Source organism: Musa acuminata, chromosome BXJ1-7, assembly GCF_036884655.1.
Source record: "Musa acuminata AAA Group cultivar baxijiao chromosome BXJ1-7, Cavendish_Baxijiao_AAA, whole genome shotgun sequence".
Classification (NCBI taxonomy): domain Eukaryota; kingdom Viridiplantae; phylum Streptophyta; class Magnoliopsida; order Zingiberales; family Musaceae; genus Musa; species Musa acuminata.
The window spans coordinates 36,970,001-36,989,338 of record NC_088333.1 but is presented as its reverse complement, the minus strand read 5'-3'; the positions used below and the strand labels follow the sequence as shown (position 1 = coordinate 36,989,338).

The window sequence follows — 19,338 nt, the reverse complement described above, 5'->3', positions numbered from 1 at the left end:
AGTTTTGTTACCCATTTTTGCTGCTCAGGGGATGATATCTTTTGCTCAAAAAAGTACTTGAGGCTTCTTTGGTCGATTTTAATTTGAAATCGTCGACCGATCAAGTAGGGTCTCCACCTCGTTGCTGTGTGCACAATGACGAGCATCTCCTTATCATATGTTGATTTATTTTGATGGGAGGGAGATAATATCTTGCTAGTGTATGCGAGTGGTCGACCATCTTGCATGAGAATGGCTCCAATTCCGACTCCAGATGCGTCGGCCTCAATTATGAAGGGTCGGTTGAAATCTGGTAGTGCTAGCAACGGTGTCGTCATCATGGCTGCCTTAAGTTTGTCGAAGGCAGTGGAGGCTTTGTCCGACTATTGAAAGATATATTTTTTCAATAAGGAAATAAGTGGTGCATTGATCTTTCCATAGTTTTTCATGAACTTGCGGTAGTAGCCTATTAAATCCAGAAATCTATGTAGCAATTTTATGTTCCTCGGGGTCGACCAGTTCTGCATTGCTTCTATTTTGGAGGGGTCCACCATCACACCTTCCTCTGATATGATATGCCCAAGATATTCCATCTTTTGTTGCAGAAAGCAAAAATTCATAGTGGCCGTTGTGTGTTCGAAAGGCGATTTTCGGTATGCCTTTTTTACACACTCATATTTGATGATACCCAGATCGAAGGTCCAGCTTTCTGAAAATTTATGCTCCCTTTTATCTATCAATTCATCTACTATTGGAATAAGGTATTTGTCCTTGATGGTTATGCCATTGAGAACTCAGTAATCAACACATATTCGTCTTGTTCCGTCCTTCTTGCGTACAAGTAGCACCGGTGAAGAGTAGAGGTTGCAACTTGGCCGAATAACTCCTGTTTCGAGCATCTCTTTTACAATCCTTTCTATTTCATCCTTCTGGAGATGTGGATACTGATATGACTGAGCATTTGCTAAAGATTTGCCTGGAAGGATCGTTATATAATGATCATGCCGACGGGTAAGAGGTAGGTTGCGTGGTTCGTCAAATATATTTGAAAATTCAGCAAGCAAAGGAAGTAGATTTGGATCTTCAAATTCTGTTGGCTCTCCTTTAGTTTGCTGCTCAAGTAGTACCAAAAAGCTGCTGCATGCTTTATGCAAAACCTTCTCCATTTGTTGTGTGTAAATCGTTGTTATGTCGCCCCCACGTTTCCCGTGCAATGTCACCTGTTTCTCCTTACTGTAAAATTTCATAATTAGTTTCATAAAATTCCAAGAAATATCACCTAATGTCGTCAACCATTTAATTCTGAGCATGGCCTCATGATTGTTAAGAGGGAGAAGGAAGAAATCTGCAATTATCTCTTGGTCCTGCAATAATAGTTTCTCTTACGGGCGCCTACGATCACAATTCAAAATCCTTCCGTCGGTGACCTTAACATCAAACCTGCAGCGATTCTCGATAGGTAATGCTATCCGAATAGCATTCTTACTATTTAGGAAGTTAGTAGTACTGCCCGTGTTGATGAGAACAGTGATCGGTTGTTGTTTGAGAAGGCCTCCAACTTTCATCGTTTGCGGGTTTGAGTAGCCGGCTAGTGCGTGTACTGTAACGTCAGTCGGTTGTAGCTCTTCTTCCGCATCTTCTTTATGTTCAAAGTTCTCTTCTGAATGTTCAATGACCTCTTCTTCTATTGGTTCAATCATAAGAAGTCTCCCTTTACTACAGCGATGCTCACGGCTCCACGGCTCGTCGCAATGCCAACATAACCCCTTCGCATATTGCTCCCGAAGCTCTTCTCTTGTTAACCTCTTTGGTGTAGGGACTTGGTCGACAGTAGGGGGGGCTGAGGATTTCAATATTGCTGGTTGAGGAGCGACCCTAGTCCTCCGAGCTTCATGGTTCAATTGCTCCTCTTGATGTCATGCGAAAGAGATGGCTGCCATAAGCATGTACGGTTGTCGCGCTTTAACTTCTCCTCGGATCTCCAGCTTCAAGCCCTTAATAAGGTCCTCAACAGTTGTTTTTGAGACCAATCATGATTTTGATTATATAACCTTTCAAACCTGGTTTGGTACACCTGAATGTGGCGGTTTGTCGGATCTTTGCTAGTTGTCCGTCAATATTCTCATAATCGGTTGGTCTGAAGCGTATCAACAGTCCTTCTTTGAATTGTCGCCATGAAAGGACTCCATAAGTATGTTCAAACCAGTCAAACCATTGTATTGCATCCCCTTCCAGATGTATAGCTACAATTTTCACCATAGATGCATCTGCGGTTTTGTGGTACCAAAAATATCGCTCCGTGCGTGAGATCCAACCAATCGGGTCTCCTTTTTCCCATCTAGGGAAGTCCACTCTCATGCATGGATAGTTGGGGTCGATCATAGAGCTTCCCCTCTCTTGGAAGTCATATCTTCGAGCTTGGTGCAATTGGGCAAAGCTCTCTCTTTGATGTGATTTCTTCGGGCTTAGTGGTCGGACCAATCTAAGTTCGGTAAAGTGCGTCCGAATCTTATCCTCCATTTGTGCCTCGAAGGCTTCAAATTTAGCATTGATTACCTCCTCAGATGTCATAGTATATACCGCTAAATCTATGATGTTAAGATCTCTCTTTTGTTGTCGGGTTAAAGGCATGTATTAGTTGAGATAGGTGATGGTCGAAAGGGTTGGTGAATTGGTGGATGTAGGCTACGGTTTAGGCTTGTTTTGTGGCTATTTTGGGTGCAGTTTGAGGGTGTGGTTTCGTGAAGTTTTAGGGCTGTGGATGAAAGTTTTGGATCTGTGGTAGATGGCAGCAAAGGTTTGATAGAAATCAGTGGAAGTTACAGCAAGTATGTGCTGTCTTGTAAAAGCAGAATTATCGTCGAAAAAATAGTGGTTTCTCGACATAATTTCCACCAAAAACTTGAGAAAATTGAGGAGAGAATTGATAGCAAAATCACAGTTTATATGATAGCAAGGATGACTAATTTAATCAAGAAAATTTCAGCAGTATAACAGCAAGGAAATTGGAGCAAGTTGCGATAGCAGAATTCTCGTCGAAAAATTTCAGCAGTATACGATGAAAATTTGCAGCAACACAAAATCGTTTTTAGAGATGAATTCCTTAAAAGATCAATCTTAGATGGAAGCCAAGATGATCTATGAAGTGTGTAAGAAATTTCATTCAAAAAAGATTGCAAATAGATGGGTTAAGGCAACAGTATGCGGCTGAAATTTTCTGCAGCACAGATTTTTAAGTATAACAGATTGGATGTAAAAGATCAGTAGTTTATATTGAGAATTTTTTGATGAAACCAAAGAGAAATCCACTATTAGGAAGTGTCAAAGCTATCATAAAAATTTCATAGTGTTATGCGGCTGAAATTTTACAATGCAGATTTTCAAGTATAGCAGATTAGACGTAAAAGATCAATGGTTTATATTGAGAATTTTTTGACAAAACTAAAGGGAAATATGTTGTTAGGAAGTATCAAATATGTCATAAAAATTTCATGAAAATTTGAATAGAAAAAACACAGTAGCAAGATCAAACAGATAGTGCTATGCGGTTAGAATTCTGCAATGTATCTTTCGTCGTAGAGATAAAAAATTTGTGACCAAAAGTTTATGCAGCAATATAGGAATATTTTTTTTGGGATTTTCAAATAAGAATAACTAAATTGCAGCAGTAGTAAGGTAGGAAACCAGAACCTATTGCAATTCACTAGGAGATCAAAGGATGATCTACGGTGGTGGAGATGACGGCGAAATTTGGCGATGATCTTTTAAGCAATTGTGGGATTTGCTTTGGGTTGTTGTGGAGGGTTGATGGATGACTGTGCAAGGGCAGCGAGATGCCAAGAACGCTGCTCTGATACCAAGTGTTAGAACCTTTACAGATTCTAAACTTGGGGTTGATCTCTTTAGGGGATCGGCCTCCTTGGAACTCTATAGGGGTTCCTCCCTCCAAGTTGCTACTCAAAGGCTATAGAAAAGATTCATCTATTGCTTATCAAAAGAGGAGGAATACATGACTATTTATAGGGCTTCTAAACCCTAACTCCTAATAGGACTCCTACTCAAGACTCCTACTTCTAACTAACTCCTAATAGGACTCCTACTCAAGACTCCTATTCCTTTACAACTCCTTATTCTTCTCTAAGAAACAACCTCCTAATCCTAGCCAACCTCTTCACCTCTTTAATAGGGGTTGGCTTAGGTAGGTTTAAATGAATGTCCCTCTCAATTAGGACTCTCTTAGCTAGAGTCATAACAATTAATCAATGAAATAATTCTCGTTTTATTCACATCAATCACCAAGTAAGTTTCTCTTCGTGGCTCGTGACATCTCAAGATGGCTTCCCTCTCACAAAGATGCTGTCGCAACACCTACTCAAGATGGCTTCCCTCTCACAAAGATGCTGCCGCAACACCTACTGCCATGTTCAATGTCAGGATTTTGTCGCCTGACATAGTTATTTGTAATATTTAATTATAATCACATTGCGCCATATGCAAGGATATATAAAATAATTAATTAAAAATAACATGGCATAACATAATGAAAAATTAAAACACAAAAGGGTTCATGCTAGAGAAGGTGTTTGGGACCAATTTTGAGCATAAGACTGAGTGAGGAATTCCAAATCCTGTCAAAGTAGATATTAAGATCATTTTGATTTGTTGCTAAGATTAAGATATAACCAAGGAATCTATAGATTTTGTTGTTCGGAGTAATCAAGTTTCAGTAATAGAATTCTCAAATATTTTTCCCACATGTGGATGTGTGGTTGGTTGCACGGCATAGTACTAAAGCAGCAATGACTAATTTCAAAGAAAGCGCACGAGCGATTGTCTCTTTGATATAAATATGTTAACATACAAAAAAAAAAGTTCACATGAGATTTTTAGATGAAAGGATTTGGAAGTTAATTGCCCACATGTCGATGCTCTCACATGCTTGGCGAGGCCGACATGGGATAAACTTAAATCTATGAATTATTCGAATCTATAATGATATATTTATGCCATCATTACGAAAACCAAGGATGTATGACCTAATCAATGTTGATTCAATAGGGTTTTTTTTTCTTTCACCATTAGCAAACGGGATTTGATTTCCTTTATCTCGAATGAGAATGTATGTACAATCGCATCAGTGTAATCTCCTTTCCCTATGGATCACATCAATCTAATTTTTACAGAAGAAGATAAAAACTATATAAACCTTCCTATCAGCTACATTGTCTGCATGATTCATTTAATCTATGTCCACGTCACTTGGATCAGATCTACATAGTTGAGTGTGATTCATTGGACGTATTAATTTAGAAATGTAACTAAAGCATGGGCCAATTGTATCATGTGTCTTATATAGGGATGAAATAAAAAAATAATATAATAATTTCTCAGGACTATAATATATTGTTCTTGAAAGTCGAGTTAAACAAAATTGGTCTTAGAAAACATTGTTTGTTAATATATGAAAAGTTGAACGTCTAATTTTTTGTCACGTCTCTCTCCTTTCCTTTCCCATTCCAACTCTCTCTCAAGGTGATTAATTCTACAAGCGGCACCAAGATTAGTAGTTTAGGTTCCAAAATACAAAATGCTTTCTTTGCAAAAATTGCTAATATATTTTTTATATTTTCACACCCAAAAATATAAAGGACTCTTCTTTTATAATAACTAGGAACACATGTTATCTACTGTTACATGAACACATGCTTACACACACAGACGTACACATGAATATGTGCATGTACACATCCATACCCATACTCATGTGCACATACTCATAAAAACATAGCAAACTTATGATCTAAGATATTCTATAGCCAGAGATATATTTTGGCCATAGAATCGTAATAAGATTAACAAGCATCAAAGAGATATTATTCATTTTACTTTAATACCATTTTATAAAACATAACAAGTACTAATATAAAAAATTTTATAACTACATGTCTCATTTAATTTAAATCTTATATATAGAGACTATGATTTTGGTTTTCTTTACTACAAAGAGAAAGGATGTACAATGGCATCAGTCTAATATTCTGTATTACAAAGCAAAATAATTATATTAGTTTTTCATCATTAATTTTTTCTATGATTGCATTAGCTTGATCATGTAGATCTACATGCTAATTGAAAGTGATTTATCAGATTATTGTCCTTTGGATTCATTAGATGACGTGTTGAGATTGTATAGTAGCCAATTTGATCTTGATTTCCTTTATCTCAAATGATCATGCACGTATAAATACATCAGTGTCATCTCCTTTTTATAACGATCACATCAATCTAATTTCTATAAAAGACCATTCATATAGCTTTCGACTATGGAGGCAACATGCTCCATAGATTGCTCACGCTGCAAGTTTCATGAAACAAGATAAAAAATAGCAAGTCGTTTAACTTCTATTGATTCTATTTTTCTATGACTATGTAAACTTAAACACATTGGATATTTTTACAAGCATTGCAGCTTCACCAATATCACATGTGTAAAGAAGATTACCAAACTATCATCGATGAGAAGTGGAAGATGAGATGTGAGTTCTTACAGGTGAAATGTCTTATTATTCCACATAAACTCGACATTATGTTTGCACTAGATTTAGAGAGACGAATTTTAGTTAATTCAATAAATTTTGATCTTACAACCGAATGGGTTGACCCATTAAAAATGATATTAAAATGAACCTTTATGGATTACCAAGGAAACCTGGACATGAGTGTCTTCCATAATTTTTCATGTGATGCTAATTACGTATCATTTTTCCATTCCGTATTCTATTGATGAAGAAGAGCCGAGGGTTGCTCGTTCTCTAAAAAATTGGGAACTAATCATACATGGTTAGAACAGGATCAGAGGGAAGTTTCATCGTTTATCTTGCGAATCTTGCTTGCTCTACCGTGGACTCCAAGAATTCATGGTTCTTTTGTATAGTTTCATAAATTTTTAAAAAATGTTTTTAGGGTATTCATGTAAGAGAATGTAAACTTTTTTAATGCTACCTGCTAGTTTGGCATTTTGATTGAATTGGCAAGGTGAGTCTAGAGGGGTTTCGCTTATAGCTGTCGACGGGAAAGACCCATTATGGGTTGGTAAAAACTCAACAATGATGATTCATATGATTAGAGATGGTACTGATAGGTGTTTGTTTGCAGGTTGCAAATTTACCTTCGATGCCGACTTCTTCTTTTGTGGAAGTTGCAGTTAGAGAGGAAGTACGCAAGACATCATTCTAATTATTCATGTTGAGATAGACTCCACTCATTTCATGGACGTAAGGATTCCAAATATGCAGATCTTTTTGTGTTTTATTGCCTCTTGTGTCGCTCTCGGTTATTCATGTTTTTTATCTGCCACATCAATTGTTCCGTAGTAGGTTTGAGTGACTCGTTGGTAACAAATCCGAATTGTGATGCCATAGATTTTAAGCTTGGGACAATTATTTAAAAAAGGTTATGAAATTGAGAGAGTAAACCTTTTTCAAGTAATAGATTATTGTTAATATCATAGATTGATCCTCTTTCAAATTATCATAACTCATTAGTAAAACTTGATTTTCGTTCTTTTCTTCCTCAACAAAATTTGCCTTATAACTTTGATTGTAAGAATTATAATAACATTCATAAGAGTAATATCCATACCTTTTGTAAACATAGCATTGTATTTCAGACCGTTTAGAGTTTATGCCATGTCCACGCCTCGGCCACATAAGACTAGTATTTCAGACCGTTTAGAGTTTCAGACCGTTTGTATCCATAACCTCGGTCTCTTTGGCTAAAATTTTCTCTAGCATCTTCATTATTTGGAGATTCGTGATTGGTCTGATTTCTGCCTCTTTGTCCTTGTCCTCTTCCTCTTTGAGAATTTGATTCTTCTTTATTTTCAAGAGCAAACTTAGCTTGTAGTTCTTGCTCCATAGTTTTGTCTTCTCCTCTTTTTGTAATCCTTTGTTAATTAACTTGAAGGGAACCCATAAGTTCTTCTAAAGATATTTTTTTCAAAACTCTAGATTCTTCAATCACAACAACAATAAAATCAAATTTCGGATCTAGAGATCTCAATATTTTTTCTATTACTCTCTTATCATTTACTTGTTCACCATTTCATCTTATTTGATGAACAATAGAAATGATTTTTGAGAAGTAATCAGAAATAGTTTCAAAAGTACCTTATCGTAATTTTTTAAACTCGGCTCGTAAAACTTGTAGACGAAGTTTCTTTACCTTATCAACACCACCGAATGCTTTTTGAAGCATTTCCCAAGCATCCTTTGAAGTATTTGCTAGAGTGATGATCTCGAACATTGTATCATCAAGCCCTTGGTAGATCGTGAACAAAGCCTTTTTCTCCTTCTTCCTTCTTTCTTTGAGTTATTTTCTTCCTTCTGCATTCATTGCTCCTTCTTCTGCTGAACTTGGTTCAACAAATCCATTTTCTACAAACTCCCATATATCTTGGGAGTCTAGAAGAACCTTCATTTGGATGCATCATATGTCATAATTTTCTTTTGTCAATCTGGGGATTTGGAGTTGGATGGTACTTGAGGAAAAGGTCATAGTTTAACCTATACTCTGATACCAAATATTGAACTTGATAGGAAGAGGGGACAGAGATATCAAACAGAGAAAGAGTAGGACAAACTTAAATCTTCTATATTTCTCTCAAGAAAACACTTTACAATTTCAGAAACTCTATTTCTCATGAACAACATATGGGGTTTATATAGTCCCCAAAGATACATTATATTAATTGTATTCAAGATGTTCTCTTTCAAGAAACTCTTTCAAGAACCAATAAACAATTTGACTTATCCGTTTATAGACTTTTAATCAATTTTTTCGATGTAATGAATCTCCCTCTTGATGCAATGAACCTTTCTTTTGATGAAATGAACTTCTTTATGACATTTGAACAAGTTTAATTCCAACACTTTGGTGGTTCTGCTAAGTCTGCGTATCATTTTCTTGCTTCTCAGTTGGGATGGTTGATCCTAACGTGGACTAGTTGTATTGTTTGTGGAAGCTTCCCGTGTTGCCTTTGTTGGAAACTTTTGCACCGCCACCTCTCATTGATCATCTCAACTAAGAGTGTGCAGTAATGCTACTACTTGTCCCTTTTGTCAATCTAAAGCGGAAACCATTAATCAATTCTTTCTGTGCGTCTTTCCTATTAAATTATGGCAACTCTTTAAATCTTAACTAGATATTCAATTTTTAATGAGCGGGTGCAGTGTCCCAATTCTGGTGGTCAAACCTTGTGGGTTCTAAATGATATTGGTCTTTGGTGAATATGTTGGGCTACGAATGATCTTGTTTTCAAACTCATTGCTTGTTCTGTTTACAAGATTTTTCATAAGATAGTAGAATTTGTTCTCTCTAATGACAAGGCCAAATCTTCTGATAGCATGGTGCATGAATTATGTCCAACATATGACATCACTAACTTATCCAAAATGTAGCTTGAATATATATGTTTCCGAAGTGTGGCCCTCTCAATTGGTCATTTTTTTGTGCTCTGATATCCACAACTCCTTTTGTAATTTTATGGTTTAGATAATATAATTTTTTCTTCTTGGAGAAAACAAAAAATCAATCATCCTAACTTATCCAAAATGTAGCTTGAATATATATGTTTCTGAATTGTAATCATCCCAAACTTAACTAAGAAGTATCTTGATATCTGATGTAGGCATCTACAAAACCCAACCTCACCATCCCTACACTCTATTTAGCATAGCAGCTTCAAGAGCCTTTCTTAAGTTGGCAAGACTGAAAAGAGTGAAAATTGCAAATAGCTAATATAATTTTGTAACATATACCAGCAACTTGCAAATTGCTTTGAACTACTGTTAAGCAAAGATTTCTGTTTTTCATAGATAATACTGGCTTGAGCTTCCCAGGGCTTACATATATTTCATTCATTTACAAAGACTTACATATATTTCAGAATAAAGGATTCATAGAAGAAGCAAGCATAGTACAATACACGTTTATTTACAAAGGCTTACATATATTTCAGAATAAAGGATTCATAGAAGAAGCAAGCATCGTCATACAATCAAAGTGGAACAGGATGTACAAGTAACAAAGAGATATATTCTTTCGTCTTCATAGAGGAGTTGGTATATCCATCGATGTACTTATATAAATTTTCAATCATTCGTGAAAAATTAACAATCCTTTGAAGTAAAGCAACGGGGAATGCAGTTTGATTGAGGCACTCTTTGTTTATATCCTTCCATGCATCGTCAACTAGAACTTGGAGCTTCTTACATGCCACATGCACATTTGTTCCGTATTCTTTCATGTAGCATTGGACTGTGGAGGCAACATGTTCCCTAGTTTGTTCCAACTGTAAATTTCATGAAAAAAGAGGATTAATGATCTACAAATTGAATTCTAACAGATCTTTTCAGGATTTACATGTTCATTATATTAAAACAAATTGATAGACTATTATCAATAATAAGGTGTAGATGAAAGGAATTTGGGAATCTACAGATGTGGAAGCTTACGAATGGGAGTTTTTTTGTTTGTACTAGATTTCTTAATATAAAATCATTTAAGGAGTTCAGCAAAACTTTGATAATGCAATTGAGTGACACAATAAATGCTTTTGAGGAGATAAGTAGAAGGAATATTGAAGACAACTTTGGAGATTACCTATTAAACCTCAATTATGGTCCATCTCATCTAATTGGAGAAGTATGTTATTTTCTTCTTCTTTTTTTATGTTATCATATTTCTACTACGAGATAAATCAGTGCAAAATTTACCATGAAAAATGTTTATATAATACAAAACACAGGAGATTATATTATGACTATACCTCATGTGAAGTAATGTCATTCATGATACGACCAATTATTGCAGAAGCTTGGACAATCTTTGGGAAACTAGTAATCCACTCAAATGCCTCCTTAGTTGCTATTTCTCCCATTCCAATGAAAGAAGCACATTCGAGCATAGGATGTCCTGAACTGATGAGGGAAACATGTAGATGTTCTTCCAAAGTTGGTACGTAATGTTGATCTCTCCATTTGGATTCCTCAAAATAAGCTTTAGATAAATCTTTCATCTGTACCCAAGTAAAATAAAATCATTCCTTAATGTTTGTAATGCATGAGTAGTGTCTACAATTGGGACAATCTAAGTTCAATACTGTCACATCTCAAATGCTTATTGTTTACATTGGCCATTAGTGGATTCGTTTATTACTTATTTAATGCTAATTAATAAAAGTGAAAATAAGAAGAACCTTATAATCTCATCACTCACCGCTTCCTTTAGATAGGTTATGCGATATTTCTCACTGGAAGCCAATAAATCTTCAAACTCTTCAAAGGTGTGCATTAGCTTTAGATAATAATCTTTCATGTACTCTGGTAATTGATTTATAATCTTCACGTCCCACCTGCATATGTATTAGTTTCACCATCATTAGAAAAATAGAACATAAACACACATGTTATTTTGCTATACACAATGACTAAAACTATTGTGAGATATTTTATTTTCTTATGTGATATTATCAGTGGCACTTTTTGTTATCATCTATTGAGCCATGATAGTAAAAGGTAATCTGTCCATGTATATGAGATTTACGAACCTTTGAATTGCCTCAGTTAGTTGTTGACTCTCCTCCAATGTGCTATAAACATCATATATGTCGTCCAAAATTGAAGTAAGGGCAATCACCTTGGTCGTTATCACTCGTGCACGAGAATAATAGGCTTCAAAGTACACTCCCAGGATCCAGAAATAGCATTCCACCGATCTATCTCGAGCAAAACTGAGATTTTTTGAGGAGGCTAAATCATTCCACCACCTTCAAGTCATTCACAAATCAAAATGATTACATATCAATTAATGTTTGATGGAAGGAGAAACCAAGCTCAGCCATTAGCCTTCACTTGTTTACATTTGCAACTTGATTGTATCTTCTTTCCTTTATAAAAATCCAGAAGAAATATAGCTCCAGGGAATTCAAAAGTGAGGAAGAGCTTACTTGGTAATGTTCTTAAGTTCCTCGCGATGAAGAGATTGCAGCAAATTGAAGTCCAACTTTGCAAGCTCCAGGATGGCATCATCTCGCGTGGCGTCCTCTTGGTATATAGATATGTAATCTCTTGCCAAGAGCCTTCTAATTCTCCTACAGAGAGGTGTCTCGAGGTCAAGAGACACTTGCGTTGTTAATGGTGGTTTAAGATCAGCAAATGCAGACACTAGGCTATTCCTCGTAAAAGAGATGGCTTCATCAAGAATGATCTCCCCATGAGTCCCAAGATAGGCTGCGTTGTACAAGCTTAACAGTCCTTTCACGTCACTCCCCAAGGTAGACATGAAACTCCCTCCCTCATCTTTGAACTTGTTAAAGACAACTACAGAAATACATAAGATTTTATGTTTTGAGAAAAAAACAAACAGTCATATTATCATAATTAATTTACAGTTTTAAGTGATTACGTGATAATCAATACAATGACTTTTGTGTGTGATTTTTATGTCTATTTTACTGGAGAAAATATTTTTGGTACTGCCAACGTTTATGAGTGAATTAAAAAAAAGATGATTAAAGAAGATCGTATTGTTTTGGAATTAAAAAAAATATATATATATATATACATATATATATATATATGTATATATATATGTGTGTATATTTATACCTTTATATATACATATATATATATATATATATATATATATATATAGAGAGAGAGAGAGAGAGAGAGAGAGAGAGAGAGAGAGAGAGAGAACAAAGTACATCTTTTTAATATTGTTGTTATAGGAGATCAAAACGTTTTGAGAAGTGTGAGGTCACTCATGTACAGAGAAGAAATTATGTAGCAAAATGACCAGCTAATATTGTTAGAAGCCACCGGATTGATTGTTCAGTGACTTCTTTTTTTATGGGCTGATTAAGTTGTCTTCTTAAAACAAAAATCCTCCATCATTTCTAAAATACAAATTAAATTACTTTTGCAAACATAATTATAGATAAAACATACAAATACATCTACTTTTGCAAGCATATTACCAGGGGTCACATGATACCCTTGTTGTCTCAGCAGGCGAAACCGGAGAGCAGTCTCGTAGAGACCATGACAGTTCAAATCGGCATCATGGACTCGTTTTAATGCTTCACTTATTTCTTTCTCGAAGTGATAACTCAATCCAAGAAGCTGGATAGAATCGACCAACTCCATAGTTTGCAAGATGTCGGTAGTGTCCTTGAACATGCTTCTTACCTGCTCCATCAGTTCTGCAGCTCTCTCTTGCATCCTTGCATCGCACTCCTGCATACTCCATAGCATAGCATTTAATTGTTCAACCAACAAAAGAAAGAACCAAAAGAAAGTAGCAAGCGCACAATTTTCATGTTAATGAAACATTAACATCATTCGTTCTCGGAGAGTTTCTTGCCTAAAACTTAGAACAAATGTGAGATATATGTGTATATACATGCCTGTGTACTGGTGGAGGACTGGGCCTGTAAGATAAAGTAATCACCCCAAACGGTGGGATGGTAGCTTGCAGACTTGCGAATCACCACTTCATCACCTGGAACGTGTGGCTGCGAAATTACGTTCTCCATTCTGATCTGGATGCAAGTGATGAGAGGATGGCGAGAGCCTGCAACCTTGTGTAGCAATTTATAGTCTTAAATCTGGTTTGGTTTCGTAAGTAACACGTTTTATAGAGAAAGAAGATAACGAATGAGTCATCAGGGATTGTACGCTCCTTTTGGCTTGCCTTAAGTTTTAGCTTATCCATCATCTTTAATTGACGTCCTATGATTAGTTTTGCTTCTAATAATATAGGAAAAAGACGAGATATAATTAGTTTTGCATCCATCACCCTTTCTCTCACTCTCGTAATAGAAACTATAAATCATGTATATAATCGTATATTAACTTAAGTTTTATTATAAACTCTAAACAGTGTCTAACTATCATATGAGTCTACTCACTCTCAAACTATAAATAATATTATATAAACTTTAGTTTAACTTTCGACATTTTTTCCATGTGTGTATTAACCGAACTCTTTTTTACTTTAAAGAGTTAAATTTCTTTCAAAACCTATCTACATATTCTTGTAGGAGTGATCCACTCATATGAGTTGGTTCATTTTGGGATGCTTCATCTTTATTCAATTATCAAACCTCCAATTTGATTAATTGACGAAATAATTCTCATTTTATAAAATAATTAATTAAAAAATAGCATGACATAACATAACGAAAAATTAAAACACAAAAGGGTTCATGCTAGAGATGGTGTTTGGGACCAATTTTGAGCATAAGACTGAGTGAGGAATTCCAAATCCTATCAAAGTAGATATTAAGATCATTTTGATTTGTTGCTAAGATTAAGATATAACCAAGGAATCTAGAGATGGTGTTGCTAAGATTAAGATTATTCCAAATCTCATGTGGATGTGTGTGGTTGGTTGCATGGCATAGTACTAAAGCAGCAATTGCTAAGTTCAAAGAAGGCCCATGAGGGATCGTCTCTTTGATATAAATATGTCAATATACAAAATAAAAATAAAAAAAGTTCACATGAGATTTTTAGATGAAAGGATTTGGAAGTTGATTGCCCACATGTCGATGCTCTCGCATGCTTCACGAGGCCGACATGGGATAAACTTAAATCTATGAATTATTCAAATATATATTTATGCCATCATTACAAAACCCAAGGATGTATGACCTAAGCAATGTCGATGCTCTCAACACGTCTCTTCGGTAGTTGTGGTAGAAAAACAACTCTTAGCCACAACTATCCACTTTGTGGAGGTTATGCTCCTTTTTGTCATCCATCAATCGTCTGTCAATTTCCCGTAATTAAAAAAAAAGGTTGCACGTGGATGTGCTAATCTCTTCTCTGTGTTGGATGACATCATAACTGAGAGTCACCCGTAACTGCAGCCTCAAATGAGATGTACATTTGGACTTGATGTGAGGTACAGCTACATTTTTGTTTTTGTTTTTGTATTTGGAAAAAGAGAATGAATTAGCACTTAAGAAAGCGAGTTACAGCTGCTCGACAAGGCTGTCGCATCAGCCTTCCCAAAAACACAAAAAGATGATTGTGACCAGAAGTGTTAAGTTGCGTGGGGGATGAAGCTGAACTCGACAACCTTCAGCCTCGTACGAAGGGTAGCATCAGTCAAGACAGCAGAATCAGAGCATATCCAGATCTTGCTCAAGCCCTCCTGCTCTGTAAAATTTAGGGCTTCAAGAATTACTGCTATCTAGGAATCAGATGCGTATGTATAGCCGTTTACACAATTGATCATGTTAGCTGAAGCATATTTAGGGCTTCAAAAGAATTGCTAATCCTTTCACTATTACAGTATCATGTGCTGTGCTTTAATTGTAGTACAATCAATTTCTCAGATATTATTTCCTTAAGTCTATTGGCTAGAACTTAGATATTATTTTTGAATTATGTTAGAAAGGGTGAAGGGTCTATAATCTATGATCATGGTGGCATTGATATTTTTGGGAATGAGCAACATGTGGGTTTTAGGTAAAACGTAACAATCATTGTGAAAGCTACTTAATACCTAATGAATCAGGAACTTTAATTCATTCTAGAACCCATGGTAAAATTAGACAATGAACCCGTTCGGTCCAAGACTCTTGCCGAGGTTCATTTGGTTGAGAGCAATAATAATCTCATCCAATGAGAATGGGTTACGAAGGCTGATATGATTAGTAGAGAAAATACTTTGGACGTTAGGACAAGTCTACCATTAGAGAGGACAGACGTGTTAATAGCAGTCCAAAGGTTGGTGTCCCAAGAAGCAAAAGAAGAGACAATCGGTGTTTGAATTCATTCGAGTCATGGTTACTGATCCGGTGGATGGAGTTCCTCTCCTCCTTGAGGTTGAATGTTTTATGGTGGACAGAATTCCTCATCTCCTCGAGGTTGAATATTTTATGAAAAATTTAGAGTTGAGTAACGAAGTTGTAAGGATTATGCCCTTATTACATAGTAAAGTGAGTTTAGACCCTTCCTGAGAGAGGGAAAGAGAGGTATCCTCGGCTTCAAGAGTAGTGATCTCTTGGGAGTTAGATTTTATAAGGTTTTCCGCTTGTTTTAATAATGATGTCAGCTATAGTTGCTCCACGATTATTTTGATACATGACAAAAACTTTTAATCTGACAACATCAAAATATTATGGTTTGGCGACTAAAAAATAGAGTCATAATAGTTTTTTGATGTCACTGCTAAAATGCTTCCATTCTTCCATCATAAATTTCAAAATTTTTAAATCATTTTGGTATAAATTAAATTATATCATAGTTGCTGATATTTGATGGTGGAATTGAGAATGAAAAGGATTGAGAATGTGCCGGTCTTCCTTCTTGATAATACTTCCCAACGATTCGTGATCATAAAAATTGGACTATTCCATTTAGCTTCGTGACACATTTGATCTGATTTATTTTGCAAAAAGAACAATATGGCTTTATACATCAAATAATAAGAATAATAGTGAAATATAAGTGTATCCGATTAGGAAAACAACATAACTTATATGAATAAAATATAAAATTTTTAATCCGACAACACATGTTCTGATCAAATTATTATGGTTTGGCAACTAAAAAAATAGAGTCATAACATGTCATGTTTTCGATGTCACCGCTAAAATATTTCCGGTCATCAAAACAATGTCTTCGATACGTATAGATATGCTACTGCCAAGTTGGATTGAATAAATGGTGACAACAAAGTCCAAATTTTCTGTGAGACAAGGTAAAATACAATTATCAGGTCAAAACATACAAATTCAACTACTTAAGGAAATTAACATGTTACCGGGGGACATATAATCGATAGTAGATCATGATAAAAGATCATAGAGATATATGAAAATCTAATATTTAAGAATAAATCATATATTTGAGTAACTGATTTAATTACATGATTTGAATGCATGTTCTTCTTCACTGGTGAAGCCTTCTCTTTCTTGCCGTTCGACGAGCAGTTCCTCATCTCCGAGTATTCTCCTCTCGGCGAAGTGCTCTCCTTCTTTCTTCAGTATCTCTTCTCTACCACCATCGATCCTCCTCATCGGCAAAGCGCCTGCCCGTTCTTCCTCATTGGCGAAGCGCTCTCTATCCCGAATTGCTCGCTGTCCGATGATAGCAATCCCTCCTCTCTTGGCTGTTGGTTTTCTCTCGGTGGTCCATCTACTCGAACAAGACTTCCCTTCTTCGTTGTCTGGCGACTGCAATCGTCTTCTCTCAGCAACTATCCTCACAAATCTATAGCTGTCAACACAGTGTTCCCTGATTTGATCAATTCTTCAGCGAACTACCACCTCCGGTGACGTTGATCAGATCAACGTTTCCCTTTCTTCCTCAGTGACCGCTACCGCTCTTTGCCCTGCATCGAGTGTCGCGTTGGCTGCCTCGCAGCATCCACTGCACCCTCCTCCTCCCAACTCTTTGCTTTAGGCATTGTCACATCTCTTCCTTTTCTAACAACTGTTGCTGTAATACCCTTGATTAGTCGCACATTGGAAGTGGACAACATTGAGATTGACTTATAAAGGTCTGATGAGTATATTATTATTAACTTTAGCTTAAACATTTTGATCAATGGTTTATATCAAACGAAATTGATAGGTCAACTAACCCATTAAACCCGCGTCATGACAGTTGCTATTGCCACTCCAAAATCAAGAAAATCCAGAGCATCCGCCTGCCATCTTCCTCAAAATAGATTTAAGCATGCCCATCACTATTAATTTGAATATATGATTGAGTATATAAAAATCTCTCTCTCATCTAAATACTCGTCTTCTCATGAATAAAATTAATTCTCTTTCATAATATATTTCTCAATTCAACAATTAGCTCTCAATCCAAGAAGCTGGATTGAATCGACCAAATTCATAGTTTGCAAGATGTCAGTAGGATCCGCAGCTCTCTTTTATCCTTGTATCACACTCCTGCAATAGACGAGAAAGGGGAGATTTTTCACACTCAAGGGAATAATTGGTAAAACTGATGAAGGAGAAAATACAATCACAAAGGTGTTTTATCTTCAAAATAAAAATAAAATATAAAATATCACTCAACAAGAGGAGGTAGTGAATGCTACCCAAAACGTGTTCTAACAATTTATACCACTCTCGATGCCATTTGTAAAAACATGATTCATAATAATACTCTGGGTCATAATATGACTATTAACAAATAATTTTTACAATAAAAATCTAAGACAAAAGTTACAAATCTCTTCTTTCCTAATGAATAAAATAAAACATTAAAATCCTTCCCAAAGAGTTGAGATCCTAAAGTAATGACAATTCAAGAAGCCAAGGATTTAAACAACTTTCCCCTCGAAGAACTTATTGGATCTTAGATGGCTTATAAAATGATTTACAATACTCATAAAGAGCTTGAGAACAACCTTCCAAAGAACAGGAAGGATATTACACTAAGAACTCATGAAGACCATTCGAAAGAAAATTCAAATGATGAGTGATACTCAAGACCCAATTTTGGTTGGATATAGGTACCTTGCAGATCGTGATATCATAAGTTGTGAAGCTGAGGCAATTCGGGAGGTTTTGATGGCTGCATCAGTGGATGTTCAAAAGATTTATAGTTAATTTGATTATATGTGTATTGTTTATATGATACACTACAAACATGATATTTTCTGGATGAGGACTCTTGTGAATTGCATCATCAAAAGGGATGTGGATTTATGTAAATCTAATAGTGTGGACTCACACCCATGTATAAAGAATATCCTAATGAGCCACAAAAAAGAAATTAAAAAAATTCTAGTACCCTTAATTTCATCTTATTCATTTTTGAATTTAACTAACAAATCGATCATCCCTCTTTGGGAGTATTCTATCTAAAGTTGTTTTGGCTTCGGAATCTTGATGATTAAGGTTTCATTTTGTGTAATTCTGCTTATTAATATTTGTATTGTCAGAAGGTTGATTCTGTGATGAATGGGGACAGTTGGCATAGGTTGTGAAAATTATCAATATTACCGAAGGTTAGTATATTTTTTTAGAGAGAAGTGTGGCCCTCTCAATTGGTCATTTTTTTGTGCTCTGATATGCACAACTCCTTTTGTAATTTTATGGTTTAGCTAATATAATTTTTCTTCTTGAAGAAAAAAAAATCAATCATCCTAATTTATCCAAAATGTAGCTTGAATATATATGTTTCTGAATTGTAATCATCCCAAACTTAACTAAGAAGTATCTTGATATCTGATGTAGGCATCTACAAAACCCAACCTTACCATCCCTACACTCTATTTAGCATAGCAGCTTCAAGAGCCTTTCTTAAGTTGTCAAGACTGAAA

The 19,338-nt window shown here is 35.7% G+C and overlaps 1 protein-coding gene across 1 annotated transcript; it reads right to left on the bottom strand.

Annotated features, from left to right (window-relative positions):
- Positions 1-9,827: 9,827 nt before the first annotated feature.
- LOC135679730 (beta-eudesmol synthase-like) lies at positions 9,828-17,463 on the bottom strand. Its single transcript, XM_065193712.1, has 9 exons — positions 17,378-17,463; positions 16,924-17,273; positions 13,467-13,614; positions 13,019-13,284; positions 11,987-12,359; positions 11,588-11,806; positions 11,257-11,392; positions 10,808-11,056; positions 9,828-10,330 (listed from the first exon to the last, which is right to left on the bottom strand). Exons 1-9 carry the CDS (start codon positions 17,461-17,463, stop codon positions 10,037-10,039), a joined length of 2,121 nt encoding a protein of 706 aa, XP_065049784.1. The 3' UTR covers positions 9,828-10,036.
- Positions 17,464-19,338: the final 1,875 nt, after the last annotated feature.

Bases quoted from the DNA above. Each gene is read 5' to 3' on its own strand.
- LOC135679730 (XM_065193712.1), bottom strand. From the start codon at position 17,463: ATGCCTAAAGCAAAGAGTTGGGAGGAGGAGGGTGCAGTGGATGCTGCG. The intron at 13,615-16,923 runs GTAATTAAATCA...ACAAGGTTGCAG, and splicing joins AGAACATGCATTCAAATCAT to GCTCTCGCCATCCTCTCATC. The intron at 13,285-13,466 runs GTCCTCCACCAG...TATGCTATGGAG, and splicing joins TACTTTATCTTACAGGCCCA to TATGCAGGAGTGCGATGCAA.